We start from the raw sequence: 19,561 nt of genomic DNA, 5'->3' as shown, positions 1-19,561 counted from the left end.
TGAAGACGTTTCATCCGATAAGATTCTTCATTTCTAAGAGCAATTGAGGAGAGTCCCTGTCACGGCGGGGTGCGCCGGTGTGTAATGGAAACAGGACCCAAAAGCAGATGAGGACGAGGAGTAGTAAGTTTGAACAGAAAAGTGATCCTTTAATGATAACGGCAAGGGAAAACCAGGAAACCAAAACAAACTGGCAAAACACTAAGAAACAAAACACTAAAGGTACTAAGACCAAAAACTATAACTATAACTGTGGTGGAAAATAACAGGCAAAGACTATGACTAAGACTAATGTAGAACTGACAGACGAAAACCATAACTATGACTGAGGGTGAGGAAAACTAACAAAGACTAACGGTGTGTTCACACCGAACGCGATAGAGGCAGGCAGAGCGTCAGGCTTACATGTAAAGTCAATGGAAAGGCGCGATGACCCGCGATTGCGGCTCCCGCGAAAATTCGGAAGCAGATTTGCGTCGCGAAAACGCCAAAACGCCTGAAACGCGCGTGAGTGTAGCGCGTTTCAGGCGTTTGACTCGCGAAAAAAACCACGCGCGTGAGTTTATGTGTTGCATTTTGTGCATACACGCGTTTCGCGTCCCCCGCTCGAGTTGGAAAAATCTGAACTCCAGCGTCAAATCGCGCTGCGACAACCAATCAGGAGCCTGGTGACGTGGCTGTTACCTAGTTCAAAGGGGCAGATCCAGCCAAAGCCCTTTATTCTTCAATAGAAGGAAGGCTAATCAATGCCGTAGCAAACAACCTGGAGCCGTACGACACCAGCTGCTTTCTGGACCGAGACAGGAATATAAAGGACTGAGCTTGGAGGAAGATATGTAAAGAGATCGGGCAACCTGGTAAGTTCATTCATTTTTCTTAAGTTTTCTCTAAAGTTTTCACTGACCCGGGGAAGCCGCACAAAAGCTAGCAAGCCACCGCTATTTTCCCACTGACGTACAAATACCGTTCTGCTTTTAGGCATGTTGTCATTTAAGAATATATTTTATTGTTTATTAATAAACAGCACACAGTGGTCCCGCTGTTCATCCGTCACTGCCTCTTTTTTTTTGATTTTCTTTTTCTTTTTATTGCACCGTACAGCATTGCATTCTGCAGCCTGATTGACAAATCTGTTCCGTGTCGTGTCTCCTGCGCTTGCCAAATTTATCATGTTTAGTTTTGATAACCATCACGTCCAATAGAAAAAAAAACCGCACAAAAACACCCATAACTATGAGCCTCATTCGGAAATAGACACCTGCACCGCGAGGGAAAAAGGCGCACGAAAGTGGCAGGCAGATGAAGACAAACCGCGGCATAATAATACTTTTACGTTTTGCAATCTACAAAGGTTTGCACTTTGAGAATCAATTGTGAGAACTGTGACCAATGTTCATGTGTGTGTGTGGAAAAAAGTGTATAAAGTGCGTGGCCAGGGGCTAGTTATTCTGAGAACCCCTGCTGCAATAAATGAGGGACCACTGTCTACTCTACGATTATTATATTCAACCTGTTAACATTTAATACTGTATTGATAGAACCAACTGATTCTGCAGCAGAGCATCCCCAGTCCCTGAGCTCCTGCTGCTGCACCCACAGGTATGTACAGCAAGCACTGATACCTTTTTAGTCGGTGGGTTCCCTTGTGATCACCTTTACTAAATATCTACAACCAATCTGATTATATCCTGTTTTTGGTTTTTTTCTCAATGTTGAAATTAAAATCTAGTAGCAGCCTTCTTATTTCTTTGTGTTTTGTGCTGTTTTACAGGCCCACAGGGGAGGACGGCTCCGAGGCAGATGAGGGACGGGTCCCAGGACGGTCCATCGGCGGTGGAGCTGGAGCCACACCAGTCTCCAATGGAGCATTTCCTCCTCAGCCTTGTTCCTGCTCTGGAGAGCAGCTGGTCCTTTTTATTCCTGTCTCTCTGTAAATACTTATATTTTATATATTTATGTTTAATGTATTTCTGTGTGAGAATTTTAATATTATTTCAAATACATTTTTATAATGACTAATGTCTCAGTTCTACTACACAGCAAATGTTGGCACACAACTTGACACATGTAGAATTTATTTCATATTATACTAATGACAAAATATACTAATACAGTGGGATGCAAAAGTTTGGGCAACCTTGTTAATAGACATCATTTTCCTGTATAAATCGTTGGTTGTTACAATAAAAAATGTCAGTTAAATATCATACAGGAGACACACAGTGATACTTGAGAAGTGAAAAGAAGTTTACTGGATTTACAGAAAGTGTGCAATAATTATTTAAACAAAATCAAGCAGGTGCATAAATTTGGGCACCACAAAAAAAGAAATGAAATAAATATTTAGTGTATATCAATGTGTGTGTCTCCTATATGATATATGGGGGTGCCTTTGTCTGGACGTGCTTCCCATCCAGAGCTGCACAGCACAGAGGGAAGTTCCAGCGCTCCTGGAAATCCCTCTGTGATGGACCGCCAGTCTCCAGGTGAAGGCACAGCCATGAAGTCGTCCACTAGACAGTCCCAGCTGGCCGTCGCTGCCTGGGGGGTGATCTGACACACCGACTCTGTAACTGAACGCTTGGTGCTGAAGGAGTCCGCGGTGACAAGGAACCTGGACAAAATTTTTCAAAATCAGTATTATGTGTACTGCAGTTACAAAATACATTATTCAAATTCCAAAATACTTTTGTGATGTCAGATTTAATCACAAAACTTAAATCTTACATAAAACATTTTGTAATTATAAGGATAATTACAAAATGTATATTAGATCATATCTAAAACAGTTGTTTTGTTTTAACTTTAACATATCATAATTTGATTGGTAGCAACTTTCACAACTACAGTGAGCCAATCACTCACAATTCCTAAACATGTCAATCAGGTAGGAATGAAGTAAGACATTAATAGAAATAAAGAGTTGTGTGTTGACATGTAGCCCTTTCCTTGCTTAAATCATTAATATTTTTGAAAAATTAATCTGTGATAAGACAGCTTATCAAGATAGAACCATGTAACTAAAGATGAACCAAACTGTTCAGTTTTATCTAACTCTGTTTTAATAAAGGCTGGTGACCCATGCTATAGAGTCTGACAGCTGCAGGGATTATATACAAATATTCAACTATCCCAGAATTAAACCAGTTCTAAATAAAAAGGAGTGAGTATCACTACAAAGGTTAACTCAGTGGTCCTAATGCTACAGTTTGATATCAGCAAACACCGAGCGCATACATTGATGTGACACCACAGCCATGCTATCATTCAAACACTGATAACAGCATAAATCGAATTAAATCGGGGCTTGATGAGAGCTTCTGAGTATCACTAGAAATATTATAAATAGTCGTCTCTGTACTAGTTTGCTTTCAGTAAACACCGACAGCATTCATTGTTAGCATAGCACATCCATGTTAGCAGTGTATAACTGGATGGTTTAGCATATATTAGCACAGGTATCAATAAAGGACTACCGTATTAAACACTTTTACTAACCTCAGGCAGACGGACAGGCGCTCTGCAGGTGAGATTGAGCGCCTGTAATTGGTGTCTAGGCGGGCGATTCTGGGACCGACGCGGGACAGCAGGTCCTCAAACTGGCCGAGTGAATGACGGTGATAGCGCTGGAATCGGCCGTCATCCAGGCGCAGCTCCTGGAGCAAGTGGTGAAACTCACCAAACTGCTCACACCTCTGGAGGACCTGATGGACCCAGGTACGGCAAGGATGTCCTTTACGCCGCTACTCTGCTCTCCACAGTAAATAGAGAAGGGAGACTCTCTCTTCAAGCGCTAGCTCGACACCTGCCATCTTGCAAAGATACCGGTCTGGCAAAACTTCCTCCCACATCCCTCCCACATTTCCGGTTCACGCGCGTTAAAATATGATATTTTGGGGCGCGATGGATTTTTCTTGGACACGCGTAGAGGTGCGAATGTGCACGCGTCAAGTTAGGGGCGTTTGGGGCTTTTTTCTCGCGCCCATCGCGTTCGGTGTGAACACACCGTAAGACTAAGGTCAAAATAAACAGACGACCCAACAATGGCATGCAGAAAACATACATACATGAGGTGATCAGGGGAAGTGGAGACACATGGGGGAACAGCTGACTGACATAAACCTAATGACAGGACCAGGAGAGGAAAGCTAAATACAATGAACAAAGAACACATGACACTGTCAGAATAAAACAGGACATACTAAAACTAAACATGACAACACAACTTAACAGACCTAATACATGATGAATAAATACAAAACCCCAAAACATAGAAAACCAGAGGAACAATAAACAATAACTGCCCAAACTAAAGACAGATAGGAAATGACACAAAACTAATTACATAACAAAATGAGACAAATACAAACATGAACTCAGAGCGCTGGGTCAGAGACCCAGCCTGTGACAGTCCCAGATGATTTTAAGCCTCTGGGAGTGCCCCCAAGAGGGTAGTGGACCCCCTATTGATGATCTACCTAATCACACGAGCCAAGGTGTGAGAACAGGATTTAATGAATCAGTAAAAAAAAAATGATTTGAATCGGGAAATCAAGTTTTTAAACCCACCCCTATTTATAACACCAACCCCATCCATAGCTTTGCCAGTTACAGATGGGACTTTATCAAACATCAGTGGTTCTCCAATATCACTGATTTCCAGCTAAGTCACAGTGCTTTTTATAATAACAATATCAATATCAATATACAATAACAATAACAACTGACATTTACCTGAAGAATGTCAACTTTATTATGTAAAGATGCATGTGCATTGTGCAAACTGGATATTGACACTGAATTTTGAAGAGCAGAAATCTGAAATTGGAAACAATATAAGAAAAAACAGGATTAAATAGCACACAGTTTAGATAATCCCTATAAATCACAGCTATTCCACCACAGCCAGAGCACCTCAGGGAATTCAAGAATTTATCATTTTCCAGGCAAAGTTCTAAGAGTAGACAACAATCTTCTCATTAAAGGCTAGTATGTCAGCATGCTGAGAATGGTTATATCTGCATACAATCAGGAGCCTGTCCATGCTTTATATGTTAGTAACAGAAGTTGATTCTGAATTTCACTGGAACCCATGGAAGGGTTGCAAGAATAGCTGTGACATTTGACTGGCAGCTAATTTTGGTTTGCAGCCTTGCCACTGCATCCTACGTTAATTGGAAATGAACAGGCAGGAGAGCACGGACTTGACCTGGGAGACATGGAAGATATTATGGATACGTATGTTGCGAGGCAGCTTCAGACAGACAGACACCGGGTTAATCAGGGCCTCAATCTCAAACGGGCCGATGAACACCGGGGACAGTTTCTTTGACTTAGCACGAATGGGAATGAAGCGTGAGGAGAGCCATACCTTTTGCCCAACTGTATAGTCAGGAGCAGGGATCCGGTGGCGGTCGGCGAGCGCCTTGTTGCACTCTGCTGTCCGTAGCAGAGCGGCTTGGGTGGCCCGCCAGGCCCGGCGGCACCTGCGGAAATTATGTTGTACAGGAGGGACAGTATGCTCACCCTCTACGGCTGGGAACAGGGGCGGTTGGTAGCCCAGGGAGGCTTCGAGTGGCGACAGTCCAGTGGCCGATGAGGTCAGGCAGTTGTGGGCGTACTCAATCCAGGGAAGCTGCTCGCTCCAAGTGGTCTGGTTGTGCGAGACAACGCAGCGGAGTGCTGCTTTGAGCTCCTGGTTAGTCCGCTCAGTCTGTCCATTGCTCTGAGGGTGGAAGCCAGAAGAGAGACTAACTTTGGCACCGATCTGCATGCAGAATTCCTTCCCAGCCGAAGAGGTGAATTGGGGTCCTCGATCAGAGACGATGTCTTCCGGAATGCCATGAAGCCTGAAGACATGGGCGGTGAGCAGCTGGGCGGTCTCCAAGGCCGGAGGGAGCTTCGGGAGGGCGATGTAATGAGCTGCTTTAGAAAAGCGATCAACGATAGTTAGAATAGTGGTGTTACCTGACGACGGTGGGAGCCCCGTAATGAAGTCCAGGGCTATGTGGGATAAGGGCTGCCCTGGCGTGGAGAGTGGTTGAAGAAGCCCGGAGGGTGGTTGGTTGGAACGCTTGTTCCGGGCACACGAGGCACACGCCAAAACGTACTCCCTGGCGTCCTTGTCCAAGGAGGGCCACCAGAAAAATCGCCGGAGGAAGGTGATGGTGCGGTGGACGCCTGGATGACAGGTGAATCGGGCAGTGTGGCCCCAGTGGAGCACCTGGGCACGGACGGCAGCAGGGGGGCCCGGGTCGGGGTCAGTATCCTGGGCCTCTCGTACGAGAGCTTCGACCTCCCACGTAACAGCTCCAACAACACAGGCAGCTGGTAGAATTGGTTCAGGATCAGAGTCTCCCTCCGTACTGGTGAACTGATGGGAGAGCGCATCGGGCTTCATGTTGCGGGACCCAGGTTTTTAAGTGATAGAGAAATTGAATCTTGTGAAGAAGAGGGCCCACCTGGCTTGCGGGGAATTAAGGCGTTTGGCGGACCGGCTGTACTCCAGGTTTTTATGATTGGTCCACACAATGAAAGGGTGTTCCGAGCCTTCAAGCCAGTGCCTCCACTCCTCCAGAGCCAGTTTGACCGCTAACAACTCCAGATCGCCGATGCCGTAGTTTTGTTCTGCAGGGGAGAGACGATGAGAAAAGAACGCACAGGGATGGAGTGTACCTTCGAATCGCTGTGACAGAACAGCTCCCACTCCGGTGTCTGAAGCATCCACCTCCACCACGAACGGTTGCCTAAGATTGGGCTGACGGAGGATGGGGGCAGTAGCAAACTTCTCCTTTAGCAGGGAAATGGCCTCCTGAGCAGAGAGATCCCACTGAAATGGAACTTTGGGGGAGGTTAGTCTGGTAAGTGGTGAAGCAATCTTACTGTAGTTCTTTATGAAGCGTCGGTAGAAGTTGGCGAATCCTAGGAACTGTTGGACTTGCTGGCGGTTCGGTGGTTGGGGCCAGTCCACCACGGCCCAGACCTTCTCTGGGTCAGGTTCGAGATCTCCATGAGAGATCACATAGCCTAGGAAGGCCACCGTGTCAACGTGAAATTCACACTTTTCCCCTTTCACGAATAGCCTGTTCTCCAGGAGGCGCTGCAGGACCTGCCTCATGTGTCTCTCGTGCTCAGCCTGGGACTTAGAGAAAATGAGAATGTCATCAAGGTACACAAAAGCACATCGATTAATAAAATCCCTCAAAACATCGTTAACCAGAGCCTGGAAGACCGCGGGCGCGTTGGTTAATTCAAAGGGCATGACGAGATACTCGAAGTGTCCAATCTGTGTGTTGAACGTGGTCTTCCACTCATCTCCTTCTCGAATTCTCACCAGGTGGTATGCGTTTCGCAGGTCTAGTTTGCTGAACACTGTGGCCCCCTGGAGTAGTTCGAAAGCGGAATTCAGGAGGGGAAGAGGGTACTTGTTCTTTACAGTGATCTTGTTGAGGCCGTAGTAATCTATACACTGCCGGAGTGTTTTGTCTTTTTTGTCAACAAAGAAGAAACCTGCCCCCACCGGGGAAGATGACGGACAAATTATTCCAGCTGCCAGAGAGTCATTGATGTATTTCTCCATGGTTTCCCTTTCGGGCTGGGTGAGGCAGTAGAGGCGGCCAGAGGGCAGAGGCGCCCCAGGGAGATCGATGGCACAGTCATAGGGCCGATGTGGTGGGAGAGAGCTCGCCTCATCCTTACTAAAAACTGCCGCGAGGTCATGATAGACAGGAGGAACTGAAGATAACTCTGGCGCTTTTGAAGGCTTCCCAGGGAGGGGTGAAGGGACAGATGGAGTGGCGGCCCGAAGGTAGTTCATGTGGCAGTCTGTACTCCACCCCATTATTTGCTCTTTCTTCCAGTCAATGTGTGGGTTGTGCTGTGAAAGCCATGGATAACCTAGTACGAGCGGGGTCACTGGAGCCTTAAACACACAGAGACAAATGTTCTCAACGTGGTTACCGGAGAGGGTGAGTGTGACAGGCAAGGTGATGTGCGTTATGTCTGGCAAACGGTGACCGGACAGGGCGAACACGCGGAGGGGATGAGGCAGTGGCCGGGTGCTAATGCTAAACTTGGAGACTAGAGACACATCAATGAAATTCTGTTCTGCACCAGAGTTAATTAACACAGAGAGGGAATGTGACGTCGACCGGAGGGTGAGTTTTGCGGACAGCAAGAGACGGGGAAGAGGGTTTTTGCCAGACAGATCGCAAACCAGTACCCTCTCGATTACTGGCGGGCGCCCCCTTTTGCCAGTGCCAGGCAGGCAGAGATGAAATGCCCTCTGCAGCCGCAATACAAGCACTCACCCATGGAGAATCGGCGTTGACGCTCCGCCGGAGTGAGTCGCGAACGCCCCAGCTGCATGGGTACCTCTTCCTCAGTTCTTTGTAAAATGGCGCCGGTGAGGTCGGCTGCCGTGCTGGATGCTCTGCCCTAACTTCCCATGCCCAGTATCCTGATAGCCAATGTTCAATCCATCGAGAACAAGCTTGATGACCTCAGAGCCAGAATCAAGTTCCAGAGAGACATTCGGGACTGCAACCTCCTCTGCTTCACCGAGACTTGGCTGAACCCAGCGATACCAGACCACGCCGTGCAGCCGACTGGGTTCTTTTCGGTTTACCGCATGGACAGGACAATGGAGTCGGGGAAGAAAAGAGGTGGTGGAGTATGTTTGATGGTGAACAACAGATGGTGCAACAGCACAAACATCTCCCCACTCACACGCTCTTGCTCGCCCAATCTGGAGCTTTTGATCGTTAAGTGTCGCCCTTTCTATCTCCCTCGGGAATTCACTGCGGTCATTGCCTGCACTGTTTACATTCCGCCTCACGCGGACTCGGACACTGCCTTATGTGAGCTACATGAGGCTCTCACACATCAACAAACACTTCACCAAGATGCCGCACTCATTGTTATGGGAGATTTTAACAGAGTGAATCTCAAACGGACATTTCACAACCTTCACCAGCACATCAACTGCCCCACCCGGGGCACGAGGACATTAGACCACTGCTACACCCCGTTCAAGAACTGTTACAAGGCTCAGCCCCTGCCGGCATTTGGAAAATCAGACCATTCCGCCATCTTCCTCATGCCTGCCTACAAACAAAGGCTAAAGCAGCGACCACCAATCAGGAGGGAGGTCGCTCGCTGGACGGACCAATCGGTGGCCGCGCTGCAGGACGCACTGGATGACGCAGACTGGGACATGTTTCGGCGCAGCTCTGATGACATCAACATGTTTACGGAAGCGATTGTGGGATTTATCGGGAAACTAGCGGACGACACAGCAGAAAGAACTATCATCCGAACGTTTCCCAACCAGAAGCCGTGGGTGGATAAAAACATCCGCGACGCTCTGAGATCACGCACCGCTGCCTACAATGAAGGGCTTGTCTCCGGTAATATGGACCTATACAAGGCTGCGTCCTACAACGTGCGCAGCGCGGTCCGAAAGGCAAAGCGGAGCTACGGGGAAAAATTAGAGTCACAGCTACGACAGTGCGACTCTAGGAGCCTGTGGAAAGGACTGCGGACTATAACGGACTATAAACGACCAGCTTCTTCAATGATGAATGCAGATGCTTCACTGGCTGATGAGCTGAACACGTTTTATGCTCGCTTCGACGCCGCAGCAATTAAACCAACAAACGGCTGTGCGCGCTCGGAGTGCACCAGTGAAGAAAATGCATTCGTCATCACAGAGCATGCCGTGAGGAACACCTTCAGGAGGGTGAACACCAGGAAGGCAGCAGGACCAGATGCAATCCCTGGCCGGGTCCTGAGAGCCTGCGCTGATCAACTAGCACCGGTGTTCACGGAGATCTTCAACCTCTCCCTGGCCCAAGCTGTGGTTCCCACGTGCTTCAAACAGTCCATTATTGTCCCTGTTCCAAAGAAACAACAGCCCACTTGCCACAATGACTACCGTCCAGTAGCACTGACTTCAATTGTGATGAAGTGTTTTGAAAGACTGATGAGAGATCACATCACTTCTTCACTTCCTGCCACCATCGACTCACTTCAGTTTGCTTACCGGACTAATTGTTCCACAGACGATGCCATATCTCGCCTGCTCCACACATCCCTGAGTCACCTGGACACTGGCAGAGGGAATTATGTTAGGATGCTGTTCGTGGACTACAGTTCAGCATTCAACACAATAATTCCCTCTAAGCTTTTCACCAAGTTGACGGATCTAGGACTCAGCTCATCACTGTGTCAGTGGATCCTCAACTTCCTCACAGACAGACCCCAATCAGTGAGGGTGGGAAAACAAGTCTCCCCCTCCATCTCACTCAGCACTGGAGTGCCTCAGGGCTGTGTTTTAAGCCCCCTGCTGTACTCACTGTACACTTATGACTGTGTAGCCACATCAGACACCACCTCCATTGTCAAGTTTGCTGACGACACTGCTGTTGTGGGCCTGATCTCCGACAACATCGAGACGGCCTACCTGGAGGAGATTAGGAACCTGGAGACCTGGTGCCAGGAGAATAACCTCCTCCTAAACATCAGCAAGACTAAGGAGCTGATCGTGGACTTCACTACAAAGCAGGCGAGGAATTACAAACCCCTTATCATCAGTGGCACGCCAGTGGAGAGAGTGGACAGTTTCCGATACCTGGGTGTCCACATCACTCAGGACCTGTCATGGTCCTGTCACATCAACACCCTGGTTAAGAAAGCCCGTCAGCGTCTCTTCTTCCTCAGAAGACTTAGAGACTTCCATCTGCCACTGAAGGTGCTCAAGAACTTCTACTCCTGCACCATCGAGAGCGTCCTGACGGCAAACATCTGCACCTGGTTTGGGAACATCACCAAGCAGGACAGACGAGATCTGCAAAGGGTGGTGCGCTCGGCAGAACGCATCATTCAATCAGAGCTCCCTGACCTGCTGTCCATATACACCAAGCGGTGCAAGTCCAAAGCTAGGAAGATTATGATGGATCTCTCCCATCCCAACAATGGACTCTTCTCACTGTTGAGGTCTGGGAAGCGCTTCCGCTCCCTTAAGGCCAAAACAGAGAGAATGAGGAGGAGCTTCTTCCCCCAGGCTATTCGGGGCCTGAACCAGGTGTAGGACTGGACTCTCCCAAACACGTCACTATAAGACTGGACTCTCACACACGTCACCACACGCACCACCACACATTTCCTATAATCCTATAATTCCTATAATTTATAATCCTTATCTTTATAATCTCTTCTGCTATTTGCACATTCTTTACTGTAAATTCCTAAGTTAATTTGTAAATTTTTGTAGTAAACTGTAAATTGTAAATATTGTAAAACTTTTCTTCTGTCATTTAATGGTCGGGCATTGTACAGCTACAAGCATTTCACCCCCATCTCATACTGTGTATGGTTGTGTGTGTGTGACAAATAAAATTTGAATTTGAAATTTGAATTTGAAAGCTCTAGCCTCCCGTGCGTCGGGCTGGAGGTCCAGAGAAGCCGGAGGCTCTCGAAACGGCTGTCTTCGTGAGCTCCGGCGCGCCCGCGGGCGATCATCCACCTGAATACAAAGGAACATTAAGGCATTTAGAGAGGCTCATCCTTGAGCTCTTCACGGATATTATGTAACAGGGTGGTCTTCAGAGCTTCAGGTCCCCACTTGGTCTGTGCAGCTAGGGTTCAGAAATCAACAGAAAAGTCAGTCATGCTTCGCCTACCCTGCTTCAGATTAATCAACCGATAGCCGGCAGTCTCCGCACTAGAGACTTTGTCAAACACAGTGTTACATCAGTGTTAACTCGATGGATGTGGTACTGGTGGTTCACAGCGGGCAATGTGATTACACACAAGAAACGATATAGAAAACATATAAAATAGACAATGTCTTGATTGCATAGTTGAAAAGATTGCCATCTATGAAGGCTAAGAGCACTATTTGCATGGTCACTCATTCAGGCTGGGGTATATGCTAATATTATTTCTCTCCTACCTGTCAGTACATGAAGTTTTTGCACCATTAAGTACCTAACTAGGAATGAATGAATACTGCAGTATTATGTTGAACATTTATTTATGGGACATGTGCCTGTTGTTGCACTCTGAGTGTCCCTTTCACAGCTCAACATTTTTTAACCAGAGTATTAAAATAAATCACAAAGATGAAAGTACTAAGATTAGCGGCAGACAACTTGAGTAATGCCATCCATCAAGAAAGCTGGCATGACTGTGATCGTTACAGCTATATCTGTTAATTTGTTTGGAATGGGTAAATGGCAAGGATTACCAATAGTTTTTAAGCACAGTGCCAAAGCTTTGGGTCCCTCTAGTGCAGCAGCTTTTCACTGACTTTATTAATCACAGGAAATGTTTAGAACAAAGCACCACATATTTCCAACAGAAGTACCCATGTACATACATATTATTGTGCAATCTGAGTGCTTTATGTCTGGCTATTTGTATTGCATTAAATGCTAGCTTGCAATTAATTATACTATTGCAATTATACTAGTTAGGTCATTTTAAGTGGCTGTATCTGTAGCAGAGCTACAGAGCAATCAGCCTCTCCGATCCTCTAACCAAGGTTTCCTACCTGTCGCTTGCTCTGATTTCAAAACTAGAGGTAATCGTGCTTTGGAGGTTGTTGCACCCAAACTTCGGAACAGCCTTCCTGAGTCAATTAGGTCGGCTGACTCTACTAACTGTTTTAAACGACTACTGTAAATAAATTTTTACAGGTTAGCTTTCCCTTAATCTTTGCGCCTTTATTTTCGGCCATAGTTTGGAACTGGTTGTGTATATGTGAGTCTGTTGAAATGAATGTCTGACTGTGTGGTTGATTGTGTCTGCATGTTTTAACTTGTATACTTCAGTGTGTGGGTTTTATTCAAACTGTGAAGCACTTTGTAACCCTGTGTTGTGCTATACAAACAAAGTTATTATTATTATTTCAGATAGAAAATGAATGAGAATTTCCTACTTTCAAACTCGTAGTTCCAATGTGTTTTTATAGTCAGGAGTGCAGAAACCCATGAGCTAACAGCATCCATGAGACTTTGTCCTGTCATCTATAATCTGGGTGACAGAGAGCAGGATCACAGTGTCCAGCCCTAGTGATGCATTGCAAAGACTAGGTATTGATTAGCTCCTCTGGTTTGCATTGATACATCATGTCATCTTTGTTTTCAGAGCCCAATCCAGGACACAAGCACTCCCACTGAACGCTCACAAAATAAAAACCCATGGCACTAATAGTGAGCTGCAAATGTCTGCATGATGATGGATCAGGCCATCTGCACAGGCCCAGGACTGGACTGTGGAGTGCAATCTTCTTCAAACAATCCTGACAGGGGCGTCCATCATCACAAAGTCATGTGGATGTACCCGGTCCCTGATGGAACGAAGCCTGTTTACATCAACACAGCGACAGCAACTTTATTATTTTCATCCTTTTAAATGTTCCACTGTTCTTTACATACACAAGTTCATTATTGTCAGGTTATACATGCTAGGAGTCATTCTTTGTAATGGAGTCCCCATTTACAGGAACAAACTGCAGTCTATTGATACAATGCAGTATATTTACTACCTACAACATGCTGTAATAGCGGTAAGATAATATTACAGTCAATATTGTGGAGAACTGCACTGGCAGGACAAGCAGGGAGATGAGTCCCCCGTCAGAGGCCATAAGAAGATTATTTGTAACCTTCACTAATTAATTATTATCTAAAGGTTTTTTAATTACATGGGTTACGCAGATAAAACCACTGTCACTTGTAACAGGAACAGGAAGTGATAGTCTACTGCAGAGAGACCCAACACCAGGTGAGGTGTTGTATGGTGTGTACTAGTTAAGTCTGTGACACCAAGACTTTCGCACAGTCTCCCAGTACATCTTTGGTTAGCAGACCATCTGGACTCGTAGAAAGCAGCAGTTTTGTTTAACTAGGCTTTTAAACTACATAATTACTTCACTTTCACTAATATTCCTTTTTTATCTTACCGTTTTGTTCTATAATGCTGTGCAGCTGCTTATTGCCCTTTATAAATACATTTTTCTTACTTTTCCTTTATTTAGTAAATAATAAAAAATCAGAAATAAATACAAAAAACACAAGTAAAAGACAACACCGTGGGTGTGTGCATGTGGGCTTATTTTACTTTTCACTTTTTCATCAGCAGAGTCTGATGAATATGACAGAAGAAAGTTAGCTTCTAAAGGGAAAAAAGGGAATATTAATATTACAGGTAGCACTGTCACCTTATGAAAATGATTGTGATCAGTAAATGGAAGTAGTGTGTTGACTCTAGCATGAAGGAGGAGACAGGACACAAAAAACACCAGTGGGAGGCCATTTGTGTTTGTTTTCAGGAGCACTGCCTGATTTTGGCTCCTTTTTAAGTTACCTCTAGACCTAAACAGGAGGGACCAGGATCAATGAGCACATGGACACTTACCACATGGAGAACATTAGAGTTTGTGTGAAGCACCCACAACTTTGTTGTACATGTACGGTGACAACAAAGGGCTATTCTATTCTAGTCTAAGATACCACACTGTTCAAACTTAGTGTTCCTCACAATCACGGACTGACAATCACATTTTTCCACTTTTGTTAATCACTAGAACTATGCCACTAGATGCACTGATTTCTTTAAATTAATAAGAAAACTGTGGTGTAGTGTGAGTACTAGCACTTCTCCCAGTGTTTCAGTCATTTCTAGCTCAGGGAGTAAATAGTAAATGGACTGCATGAGCAAAGCCAAGTGTTTTGTCTTATCCAGCCAAGCACATTTGTCTATGCTTTTCTAGATTAGTGCTTTCTATCCATCCAGCTGCATCGGAGAGCAACTTGAAGCCATAGGATATTTGGCATGTAGACTAGAGCAGCCGGGGAACGAACCACGAACGAAACCTTCCGGTTAATAGAAAGTAGATTAATAGTGCTTTATTTACAGATTGAAATTCACTTTCTGCACATTTAAATGCTGTGTCCATTACATTTCATGCCATTCTGGGCGAATGGCATGGGCGACCGTGGCTCAGGGGGTTGGGAAGCGTATCTGTAACCGGAAGGTCGCCGGTTCGATCCCTGGGCTCTCTGTCCTGGTCGTTGTGTCCTTGGGCGAGACACTTTACCCTACCGCCTACTGGTGTTGGCCAGAGGGGCCGATGGCGCGAAATGGCAGCCTCGCTTCTGTCAGTCTGCCCCAGGGCAGCTGTGGCTACAACTGTAGCTGCCTCCACCAGTGTATGAATGCGAGAGTGAATGAATAGTGGCATTGTAAAGCGCTTTGGGTGCCTTGAAAAGCGCTATATAAATCCAATCCATTATTATTCTAGACAATGTAATGGGATCTGTCAGTGCACAGATAGTTTCCCAGTTTAAACCCCCAGTTTAGCTGCAGGCCTTCTGTGTGGTTTATATGTTCCCTGTCAGCTGAGTTTTATTTCTATTGTAGACCCAAGTGCTGGCTAAATCAAAACCCCTCACATTTCTACAGGCTAAAGCTGTGTGCAAAGACTAAAAAGTGCCTGTTACTGATGCCTGTGGTTGTGTCAAGCTCTCCCAAACAGATGGTCAGGACAGCAGTGGTCCTTAGGCTAATCAGAAAATGGGGAAATACCAGAGGAGAGAAGAGCGAGATATTAAAGGAACAGATTGAGTAAGCTGGCAGAGTGGGAAACATATCGAGAAAGTGTCCTATAATCTAGAAACTTCACAGGGTTCAATCTGGTTTATTAGAGCTTGCTTTCAAGTGTCTCCAACTTGATTTTGGTCTTCTCCCACCTAGGACTGAAGATGGTTTCCGAAGTGAGCAGACATAAAATAGAGGAGTGAGACAGAGGAAGTGAATGCAGAGCTACAGAAGAGTTTTATTAGACATGCTACAGAGGTAATGCGGAACACATAAGAGACACCGTGAGAGGGGAAACTCAAAAAACAGAAAACCAAGTTGAACCTCCGTTGTTAGAAAAATTTTTTATCCTTTAATTGCACCAGCTTGAGTCCAAATCCTTACATTCTGAACTACATTAAAAAAACAAAAACATAGCTTTGACGATTAAAAAAAAAAAAAATGTATATACACCAGGATTAGTTCAGAACAAATGCCTATGAAATCAGGTTTGTGATTTAAAAATAAAAGAATTCAGTGAACACTTTGAATCGTGGACATCTTCCCCATATACACAACAATTAAAATGCTCTTTTTTGTTTATATGATTTAACACTAAAGGCACCGAAACTTTGGTCCAACTGAGTAGCCCTCTCAAGTACAGTGTCACATGACAATGCAATCACAGTGGACTCATCTTTTTACTGCTTCCACAGCATGCAACACTTATGTGAGAGCCTATCATCATGCATGCTTTAAAGAACACTGTCACCAACTATTAAACCTCACTGCTATAGAAAAGAAAAGCAAGGAAGGCTTCAAAATCACATAACAAAATACTTTACTACATTGTCATAGTTTCTTATGCATGGATTGTGCTAGAACAATCTTCCACTGAACATCCCTTTGGAATAAAGGCGTTCCAGTTAAACTGCATGTCATAGGCTACCAAAAACATTTTACCTCAGGAATATTCAGCTCTCCTGCTGCTAAACTAAAAAGGAAAATGTCATCTAAAATTGGAGAAGAAACACAGCTATGCCTAGTCAGAGGCACAGCTTCTAGACTGTTCTGTCTAGATGAATAGAAAACATCTTGCATTCTCATCAACTCATTAATACTAATGTGCCTCGGTAGGAGTTTGATAAATTAACATATCCAACTGTAGGAAAAGATAGTTGAGTAAGGCACACGAGTACTGTATCTTTTCATTTAAAAATGATTCACCGATTTACATCCAACTAACGTACAGGGGGACAACCAACCATTTCAAGGTTCTGCTTGACAAAAAAATATGGAGAGACACTTCAGAAAGAGCTGGGGAGATCCAATGTTGTTCTTTTTAAAGAAAATAAAAGGATATCAAGGAATGATACAATCAAGATAACTGATTCAATCTATGTGGTCCCCCTGGTGTTCAGACAATCTAGGAGCTTGAAATAGTTCAACCATCACAGTCATAGTGTCCGGAGCCTGTGGGTCACATTCTTAAATGGTGGACTTGGAGAACGAGACTCTCAGGTGCTGGTTGCCTCCCATGTTATAGTTGTGAAGGTCGATCAGTGCCTGGATGGCTTCCTCCACTGTTGACATCTGGATCAGAGCCATCTTGCGATCTCTTGAAAACACGAAGCAGAGACAAATGCCACAGATTAACTAGATGGATGGAAGTGGCAGGATGGAGGTTTATGGGAATCTTTAACAAATGTTAGCCTGGACTTGTCCAGTAGGTAGGACAGCTGTACATACTGGAAAAATTTGAATGCTTTCACAGTGCCTCCAGTGTTGGAGAAGAGCAGCCGCAGGTCATCTTCTGTCACATCTTGTCTGCCAAAGTGAAAGACACAGACTCTAATCATACATGATTTTAGCATCAGCTCTTTTCTCCAAGTCTAATCATTTAGCAGTTTTAATATAAACTGTTAACAATGAGATCTGTTCATTAGCCACCACACCAAGAACACAGTTAATCTCTTGCATTAACAGCTGTGCTAGTTAGTAGGAGTATTTCAGAAATCCTTCGGTGGCATGTCCTCTGTGTGATGCCAACTGACCATACCAGTACTTACGGGATATTGGAAAGGTGAAGAGTGGCAGAGGGTGGAAAGATGTTCTGGAAGTTCTTGGAACCTGGTTTCTTGAAACGATGAAGTGGGGAGTTGGCAAAATCCTTGGTCAGACCTTGATCATCCAGGCCGTCCCGAGGCAATGCCACCGTCTGGTGCTTGGACAGTGTCACCCGGATGATCTTCCCGTACATCTTTTGTCCATTCAGGTGGCTCATAGCTTTAGTGGGGGTAAAAGAAATATCAGTTGGATGAATGCTATGTATCAACAGATCCCAAAGTTTTTACATTCCTATGCCATTTTAACACAGTGAAATCTTTCAACACATCCACTCAGATGTAATGTAAGATGGCGGTGTGCATGGACGCAGCGGCTCGTCTGGGGACAGGTGAGAGTGGAAGTTTTGTTTGTTTTGCAAATCCAACATTCTGGCTGTAAAACTTGCAGCCAAGAGACCTTACTAAAAATCAGGGCAAAGTACGTTGTTTGAACTACAATGCTTGCTTGCAACAAGAGCAGGGTGATCTGGCCAAAAATATTCATCATGATATACATTTGAAAATTTGCGATAACGATATAACTGACGATATAATTGATGCGAGACAAAATACAAAATACAACTCCACAACTTTACTAGCGCAAAAAACCCATCCATTCATTTTCACTTAAACAAGCAGCTGTTTTTTATGTGCATTAAAGCTATATAAAAATGTAACAGTGCAAATGCAAATTCCTTGCTGAATGTTTAACCAAAGGGCATTTCCAGTAGAAATGGGCTGACACATCCTCAGCATAACCATGTATGATATCCACTAAAGTTAAAAAGAGGTGCTTTGCAACATTAAACTGCAGTGTGCCAAATAAAAAAGTCAAATACGTATTTTTCGGACCATAAACTTCACGGGATTATAAGGCACATTAAGCGAAACAAAGCAGTCAGATAAATCAAACTTTATTAAACTCATTCTTCTTGCTTCCTCCACTTCTGTACCATCGATTCATTAATGCTGTATTCTATCACAGCTGCTCTGTTCCCATGTTGTTGCAGTATATTAATGACTAACCTCCTATTGTGGATGGATTATCTCAGTTGTTCTCCTGACTGAAGTTTGGTCCGTTTACAGCATCTTGCCATGCGATTGCATTTGTCTCTAACCATCGGGAACCCTCATGTTAACTTTTATCGAGTGGAAAAGTGTTAGCGTTCATCCTCCAGCTTCACTGTGTTTATGTTATGCTAACATAGCTGTGTCGCTAGCGATCACATAGCACATGATATACCAGCTAGCCCAACTTCAGTAACCCTACAAACGTCACTGCTGTTTAGTTTTGTCTTCATTTATGTTGGAAGTGATAGCAGAGCTGTACATTTGAATTTTTTCAGAAATCTCTCAGTCAGAACATGCTATATCATGTTTAGGTGGAAACTAGCGAGCTAACTTCCTGCTAACTTCTAAGTCTGTTAAATGTAATAAATTCTGTTTTCATGGATGCCTGGATGTTAAACTTAATTGTTACACATGATAAAACAGCAACACTGATCATTTTATTAAAGATGAAAGAATTTAGACAGTTTTTAACTCTCAGTGTGTCGCAGTGTTCGTTTGACTTGATGGAGTTTAGGACCCAGATTACTCCCAGATTTACGAGCACCTTAGTCCGACAAATACAGTAATAACGACGGCCCGCTTGCATGTTCTACAAAAAAAAAAGTGCTTTGGTGGGTATCTGACGGACAAACACCAAACCAGTTCCACATCACTGAAGTTGCACCATTTTTACAAACTAATTCTGGTTCATCCATTTCACTCAACGATCCGCTTTCCCCCTTCTCATTCTCCGTTGCCGCCATGTGCATATGAAAACAAATGCACTGCGCATGCGTGTTTTAACCATATTCTATCGCGATGTG

At 44.7% G+C, this 19,561-nt stretch overlaps 1 protein-coding gene across 6 annotated transcripts in view; it reads right to left on the bottom strand.

Moving 5' to 3' along the window:
- Positions 1-15,817: 15,817 nt before the first annotated feature.
- LOC147321376 (polypyrimidine tract-binding protein 2-like) overlaps positions 15,818-19,561 on the bottom strand; it is a 40,649-nt gene continuing 36,905 nt past the window's right edge. For all 6 annotated transcript variants that reach the window (XM_086305306.1, XM_086305307.1, XM_086305308.1 and 3 more), the window contains 3 exons: positions 17,652-17,868; positions 17,332-17,409; positions 15,818-17,200 (listed from right to left, as the gene is read on the bottom strand). In XM_086305306.1, the coding sequence (XP_086161432.1) occupies positions 17,071-17,200; positions 17,332-17,409; positions 17,652-17,868 (425 nt within the window). In that variant the 3' untranslated portion in view covers positions 15,818-17,070. The remainder of the gene's footprint in view (positions 17,201-17,331; positions 17,410-17,651; positions 17,869-19,561) is intronic.

Source organism: Aulonocara sp. 'chitande type north' Nkhata Bay, linkage group LG9, assembly GCF_057382095.1.
Source record: "Aulonocara sp. 'chitande type north' Nkhata Bay isolate Kocher_YH1m ecotype deep benthic linkage group LG9, A_spYH_male_GT1.1, whole genome shotgun sequence".
Taxonomy (NCBI): domain Eukaryota; kingdom Metazoa; phylum Chordata; class Actinopteri; order Cichliformes; family Cichlidae; genus Aulonocara; species Aulonocara sp. 'chitande type north' Nkhata Bay.
Note: the sequence above shows the minus strand (reverse complement) of the source record. Positions and strands in the feature narration are given on the sequence as shown.